A 7,372-nucleotide genomic window follows, 5' to 3' on the forward strand; every position below is an offset into this window, starting at 1 on the left:
CCCTAGCTCAGCTTCAGCACCAGTCGCTGTTCCTTCCTCCTCCCCACCTCCCGCCTTGGCTCTTCCGTCTTCCTGCCGTCGCCCCCCGCCTTCGCCTCCACTGCGGTACATCGGGCCGTTATTTTGCGGCGTCACCCCGCTTTCACCTTCACCTTCGCTGGCAAACGCACAAGCAACCACCGGACAACAACATGGACAACAGCGGCAAAGAGAAGGAAGCCATGCAGCTCATGGCCGAAGCTGACAAGAAGGTCAAAGCGTCCGGTTCGTTTCTAGGAGGAATGTTCGGGTAAATAAATGGCCGTTTTCCTCGCGTGTTTAGGCTCGTGGAAGGAAACGTCCGTCGAGTTCATCATTTATTGACATTCACCGACGTCCTCATTTAATGGCGTTTGTTAGGCTTTGATGTGTTATGCTTGTCAGTCACAACATGGTTGATCCCGCGGGGGGCGTTTGATTCCTCCTTCTCCGTCACTCTTACGTGGTTTGGGCCTGTCACGCACCACGTAAGGGTGGAAATGCGTGGGTTCCCCCCACCCGCATTCATTCGCTTCTGCGGGTTGCGTGTGCATCAAGTGGATTTGTTAGCCAAGCAGCGACGCTTCTGTAATGGATCATAAACGCGCGATTCAGAAAACAAGGAAGATGATGTTTCCCTGTTTAATCAAAACCATGGGCGTAACCAGCAATCTTTTAAGGGGGTGAAAGGGGTTATGCTCACCCCCCAAATTAAACCCAAGCACCCCCCAAAAGGATTGCATTTTAAAAACTTTTCTCTAATGAAGGACAGAAAATATGCAAAAACGTTAGTTAAATAATAAAAAAAGTAAAATGTGAACTGCTTTGAAATGGTTCAGTCCGTTTTATTCCGAGCACCGGCTCCGCTTCCGCTCGGATAGTGTCACTTGCTGCATAGCGGCAGAGTCTGTTGAGGCTCCTGCATATTACGGTGAGAATGTGTTATTATGGAAGCCCAAAAGGGCCATTATTAAATTTAAAAAAAATACATGCAATTATTAAAAACGGCCTTAAAACGAACATTCAATTGATTAAAACGGCCTTTTAACATACAAAAGACCTTAACTCAAGTGATGCCATGTTTATTTGTATAGCTTTGAATCACAATAAGTCTCAAAAAAACTCTAAACAATGGAAAAAAAGAAAGACAAATAACAAAAGAAGAAAAAGAAAGCCAAAAAATAGACATAGAAATAAAGAAAAAGAGTGAGAAAAGTAAAGAAACTGAGTGATAGAGAAAAATAATCACAAAAGAGAAAAAGAAAGGCAAAAGGAGAGCAAGAAAGAGAGAGATGAAAGCAAACGAAAAAAGAATGAAAAAAAGAACAAAAAGAAAATGAAGAAAAAGAAAGAAAGAAATGGTAAAGAAAGAGACAAGAAAGAAAAAGGAAAGAAAAAAACAAAAGGAAGAAAGAAAGAGAGGAAGAGAGAAACAATTCGCGAAATATTTCATTCAAAATGTCATCGTAATGGAATTTTACATGTCAGGTTAATTAACTGATCCAAATTGTCCTTAGGTGTGAATGAGAATAGAATAGAATAGAATATACCTTTATTGTCATTGTTACAAAATGGGTTAACATATTGTGACAACGAAATTGGGCAAGAAAGAGAGAGATGAAAGAGGGTTTTCTGTCCCTGTGTGCCCTGCGACTGGCTGGCAACCAGTTCAGGGTGTCTCCTGCCCACTGCCTGATGATAGCCCGGATGGGCTCCAGCACCCCCAAAGTAAAATATAAACAATAGCACACAAAAAAAGTTTTATTGTCTTACTTTTACTGTTTTAGAAATGAAGTCCTCACACAGTTCCTTTTGAATAAACGCATCAATCGATCCACCGATATAAAAAAAAGTCCTAGCCAACACCATGACTAAAATTGTTTGGGCTTAAATGTGCGCCATATCAGACTCATTGGTCTCAATAATGCCCTCTACCATGAGGCAAGAGAATTGCGTGCCTCACTCTGAATCTGTAGACGTTCAGCACAGTAATTGTATTAATAATCTTCATGATATACTGTAATCCCTCGCTATAACGTGGTTCACCTTGCTCTGTCATGCTGCTTTTCATCATTCATTGTGTTTTGCATTCTGATTGGCTAAACAGCCCGAGAAAAGTAGGAGAGTAGAAAAAAAATTAAAAAAGCATATTTACAGGTATGGTTAAAGTACTTGTATTTGTTAAAGTAATGCTTGGGCCTGTAAAAAAGGTTTATTCTTTGGTTTCAATGTAAAATAGAGTGTGTAATTATATAACAATTGGAAAAAGGTTTTTGCCCATCACGGGTTCGTTTTGGAACCTATCCCCCACGATTAATGAGGGTTCACTGCATTGTTAACATTCAATCCCAAAGATATTCAAAAATGGTGACATTAGATGAGGAAGAGCTTTAAAACTGATTAAATATAGCCATTTGAAATAATTCAATTTTATATTTCCACGATGGCAAGTGAGGTATAGCCTCCTGTGATTGCATGTAACTGTCACGTGGCGTGGTGGAGTGGAAGGGGTGACCGGACCAGAACGGAGGCAGGAAGGGAGAACTCATATGCGTTGACGATCATAAGTTTTATTTAACAAAATAAAAGTCGCCCAATACTCCGGGACCAAAACAGAACAATACAGAGTTCCTCCGGCACGAACTCAACAGGACAAGGCATAACAGACGGAAAATGTTTAAACCTAAAACAGGACAAGGCATAACAGACCTGGGATTGTGTAATGAGCCAGCGCCCGCCAAACCCAAAATCCAGCCTTAAATAGCAGACCAGCAATCAGCTGATCTGCTGCAGCTGAGTTCGGGGGCGCGGCAGACTGGTAGCCATGGCGACCGTGACAGTAACAGCCCCAATTACACAACAGAACAGAAATGTTTTTGGGGTTTCAATTATTTATAATTGACTGGTGATTTTCATTCAAGTATCTATTCTTCCTAATCAGTGACAGTGATAACCGAAGATGCTTCCATACATGTTTTGAGAATTAGGGAGAAAACGACAGTACCCAGAGAAGGACATGAATATGCCCCGAATAAAAGGTGGTGCGTGGAAATTAACAGCGAACACTTAAACTTGACAACCATGTCAAACATTCATCCACTATGCCACCTCATGTAGTATTCACACTCAGTTTACTCCCACGAGAACACTGTGACGTTTACAGGATCTGTAATTAGACACTGGCCTCAAAACAGTTTAGAGAAATGGGTCGTACTGTTTTTCAATCCCAGTTATTTGTTTGTAGGAATCTCATCTCGTTTCCTCCACACATGTCAATGGAAGGTGAAAATCACTATATTTGTGCAAACTATGACTATGCGTTTTGTGTGTGTGCTTGTACACGTTACAGTGGAAACCACAAGGTGGAGGATGCCTGTGAGATGTACGCTCGAGCAGCCAACATGTTCAAAATGGCAAAAAACTGGAGTGGTAAGAAAATGCTTGCACAAAAACAAACAAACAAACAAACACACGCTCACACACAATTCCCGGGTGGCCATTGGATTGATGTTTACGGTAATGTGCTGATTGTGTTAAAAGACAAAATACATGCAATGATTATGTTGTACAAGGTCTTTTGAGGTGAAGCTCGGAAATTGATTTGAATGGTCTTATCAGCGGCACTGCTTATTGAGAGTGAGATTAATGAGCTAACCAGCCCTCATTATTTGTGTCCTCATTATGTTAGCTGCTGGCAATGCCTTCTGCCAGGCGGCCCGGCTCCACATGCAACTTCAAAACAAACTGGACTCGGCCACCAGCTTTGTGGACGCGGGGAACGCATACAAAAAGGCCGACCCACAGGGTGAGAAGCGCCACCTTGACAGTTTTCTGGTGGAAACGTGTGTAAATGTACGTCGTTGCATTCCCTGCAGAGGCCATCAACTGTCTCAATCAAGCCATCGACATCTACACCGACATGGTGAGTGTTTATCTGATTGGTGTAATGTGATCTTGCCCCCCTGGACTCTCTCAGCGTACATTTTTTTTAAATTCTGCAACAGATGCAAGCTTTTGATATTTTTGGGGGGGAGTCTGGCGAGCAGGGAATTATGATAAACTAAACAATTATGAGATAAAAGCAAGCATCAGTACTTCTGTGTTAGGTTGAGAAAAAAAATGACTCTTACTGTATTATCCAGCCATCCATCCATTATCCGCACCGCTTATCCTCAGTAGGGTCGCGAGGGTGCTTAAGCCCATCCCAGTCATCTTCAGGCATTGGGTAGGGGACACCCTGAACTGGTCGCAGGATACACAGAGACAGACAACATGCTTGCTCATTCACACCTAGGGACAATTTGGACCGGACAATTAACCTGAAATGCATGTTTTTGGAATGTGGGAGGAAACCGGAGTGCCCGGAGGAAACCCACGCAAGCACGGGGAGAACATGCAAACTTCACACAGGAAGGTTTTATGTCACGACCTCAGAACTGTGCCGCACACACGCTAACTATTGCGCCGCCGTGCTGCCTCCTTTTATATATCTATTTTTTTCCCCTTTTTTTTGTTTGTTTTGTCTTTGTTTTTGTTTGCTTTTAGTTTTTGTGATTTAGATTTTCAGAGGTTTGTATGTTTGGGGTGGTTGCCTCTTTTTGAATATTAAGTATATTGTATAATTGAGAATATTGAATATCACGAGTTTTTATTATCTATCTTTTCTTTGCAATGAGGAAAAAAAACATGTACGATAGCCTGTTATGTTGAACGATTGTGTCCATCAATAAAAAAAAATAAAAAAAAGATTGATTGGAATGATAAGCAAAAATACATGAACCTTCTCATGAACGTGCATCTGTTATTACATACTTGTAAATCTAGAAATGTGCATTTATTTCACATAACAAGAGCCTCATCTAGAGGGTGATGACCCATCTTACTGCTACGGGTACCCAAAAACAAAAACCCAGCAAAAGGCTGGGCAAAAAATAAAACAAAAATGATGGGGTTTGATCACTTGAGTCTCCGTTGTTTGTATTCTTCCTACTGCTTTGTAGCAATTGTTTTCGGTTAAACTGCAATACAGCGACATATTTTGAGATACTCTCTCTACAGTTGTCGTTGCTTTCAATAACATTTTGAACGTTTTGATGTGTCTCCTGCAGGGTCGCTTCACTATTGCAGCCAAACATCACATCACCATCGCAGAAGTCTACGAGTCTGAGCTAGTTGACATTGAGAAGGTCAGACCACCGCAACACATTATCAATGGTTTTTGCATAATTTGCAACGTTTGCACCCTACAGGCCATCGCCCACTACGAGCAGGCAGCAGACTACTACAAAGGCGAAGAGTCAAACAGGTTCGTTTCCCAGGCACAACGGAAACACACAAGCTCTTCCGTTTGATTCTTTCTTTTCAGCTCGGCCAACAAGTGTCTGCTGAAGGTGGGGCACTACAGCGCCCAGCTGGAGCAGTACCAGAAGGCCATTGAGATCTACGAACAGGTAGAGAAAAAAACAATGTCACATTGAAAAAAAGCCACTTCGGTTCATCGTTTGTGCTCGTGTGTGCTTGCCCAGGTGGCCACGAGCACCATGGACAATCCTCTGTTGAAGTACAACGCCAAAGAATATTTCTTCAAGGCTTCGTTGTGTCACTTCATTGTGGATGAGCTCAACGCTAAGGTTACATGTCAACCACTGCACACAAACACAACTATCTGCATAATTGTAGTATTTACGCACAGATGTTCATGTGTGTGCAGCTGGCCATTGAGAAGTATGAGGAGATGTTCCCAGCGTTTTCTGATTCAAGAGAGCTGAAGCTCTTAAAGGTAAAACAGATTTATGTGGTGTAGTTTTTTGTATTTGTTATAAACAAAGACCTAGACTTATCGTGGTCATATTTCAGGATAAATAGGAAACTAAACGTGTGAATGCAATGATTACCATTACTTTTTAAATAACTGTAGTTTAAGATAGCTGGGATGGGCTCCAGGACCAAGGCCAAAATTGTGTTCTTGGATTGCTAGGAAATAATCCCACAGACTGAAGCGTGAGCCTCTTTCTTACACCTTTTCCTAGATTTCTGATTGGAGGATAGAATGAAACACGTGCATGTAAGCGCATTCTGATTGTTTAGCCAGGATTCACATATTTAAATGCAGTGTATAATCACTAGATGGTGTGCAAGTATAACAAATGATACATCACAGCAATTTATTGTTTGAAAATAGATAGGAGTCTTGAGAAAATTTCCAGTGGCCTCCAAATTTTAGAGACAAAGATCCTTTGGCTTGGGAAGCTTATGCTCCTGTCCTTAGATTGTATGGGTTAGCCGAAAGGAGTTCCGTGCACCTGTTTAGTAACAGATAGGGAGCCCACCAGTGGCCTCCAGGCTGTAGAGACAAAGTTCCTTTGGCTTGAGAAGCCTACTCTCCTGACCCTAAAGGCGTTTGTGAAATCGTAAAACCACACACTTTTTGAGCACCATAGAAATATAAACGTAAAAGTATATCTTGGATAGAATATAGTATAAAAGGCACATTTAGACCATAATTTCCCTTACAGTCAAACATCCTTTTGAATCATGCACCCATAATGTCTAGCATTTATTTCCGTGTTGCTACACGAGGGGATATAAAATGAAAACAAGGCTCTGTGCCTGAGGATTGTAATGACCTTGCCTTGTTGTGTTTTTTTTATTCACAGAAATTACTGGAGGCGCACGAGGAGCAGAACAGCGAGGCGTTCACCGAGGCGGTCAAAGAATTTGACTCGGTGTCGCGATTGGACCAATGGCTGACTACCATGCTTCTGCGCATCAAGAAGACCATCCAGGGTGATGCTGGAGACCTTAAATAGAGCACAGGATATAGAGATTAAATGAGGGCGGTACGGAGCGAGGCTGGGGTCCTCTATGGTCACGAGCTGAACTTGTACATATCAGGCTGCATGTGATCTCCAACAAGCTAAGCTTCACTCGTAGAACATCCTTGTGTTTCCTTACTCACATATGCACACACACACAGCATTGTATCACTGAGAAAGTATGAAGGGAATCGCGTGAAACTGTGTGCTGCTTATTTGATGGGGGAAGTAAAATGATCTAAACAATATACAGTAAATGTTTGAGGATATTCAAGTGTCTATTCATATTTTTTTTATATTGTGCTGTGTGTTTGTATTTTAACTTTGTTCCGCTACTACATGTGCTTCCTTTTTGTTTGTGTCAACTCCTCAGTTCCATCTGGCATAGCAACAACCGTTTTGAATTCTGGTTTGTGCATGTCTGTGCTCATGTTGATGTTGTCGTGCAAACGTGAGGAAAAAGCACACGTGCCTGTAGTCCGGTATCATTTATGTGCAATTGGTCAAGACGTATCTTCAAATAAAAATATCAACAGGCA

General features: G+C 41.8%; 1 protein-coding gene across 1 annotated transcript; it reads left to right on the forward strand.

Annotated features, from left to right (window-relative positions):
- napba (N-ethylmaleimide-sensitive factor attachment protein, beta a) lies at positions 1-7,372 on the forward strand. The gene is made up of 10 exons (XM_088351350.1): positions 1-289; positions 3,368-3,447; positions 3,707-3,823; positions 3,894-3,940; positions 5,127-5,204; positions 5,268-5,323; positions 5,384-5,468; positions 5,544-5,648; positions 5,729-5,797; positions 6,675-7,372. The coding sequence occupies exons 1-10, from the start codon at positions 192-194 to the stop codon at positions 6,825-6,827; spliced, it is 888 nt and encodes a 295-aa protein (XP_088207476.1). The 5' UTR covers positions 1-191; the 3' UTR covers positions 6,828-7,372.

Source organism: Urocampus carinirostris, chromosome 13, assembly GCF_059441175.1.
Source record: "Urocampus carinirostris isolate Australia breed hairy pipefish chromosome 13, RoL_Ucar_1.0, whole genome shotgun sequence".
Classification (NCBI taxonomy): Eukaryota; Metazoa; Chordata; class Actinopteri; order Syngnathiformes; family Syngnathidae; genus Urocampus; species Urocampus carinirostris.

Bases quoted from the DNA above. Each gene is read 5' to 3' on its own strand.
- napba (XM_088351350.1), top strand. From the start codon at position 192: ATGGACAACAGCGGCAAAGAGAAGGAAGCCATGCAGCTCATGGCCGAA. The intron at 3,941-5,126 runs GTGAGTGTTTAT...TGTCTCCTGCAG, and splicing joins TCGACATCTACACCGACATG to GGTCGCTTCACTATTGCAGC. The intron at 5,649-5,728 runs GTTACATGTCAA...ATGTGTGTGCAG, and splicing joins TGGATGAGCTCAACGCTAAG to CTGGCCATTGAGAAGTATGA.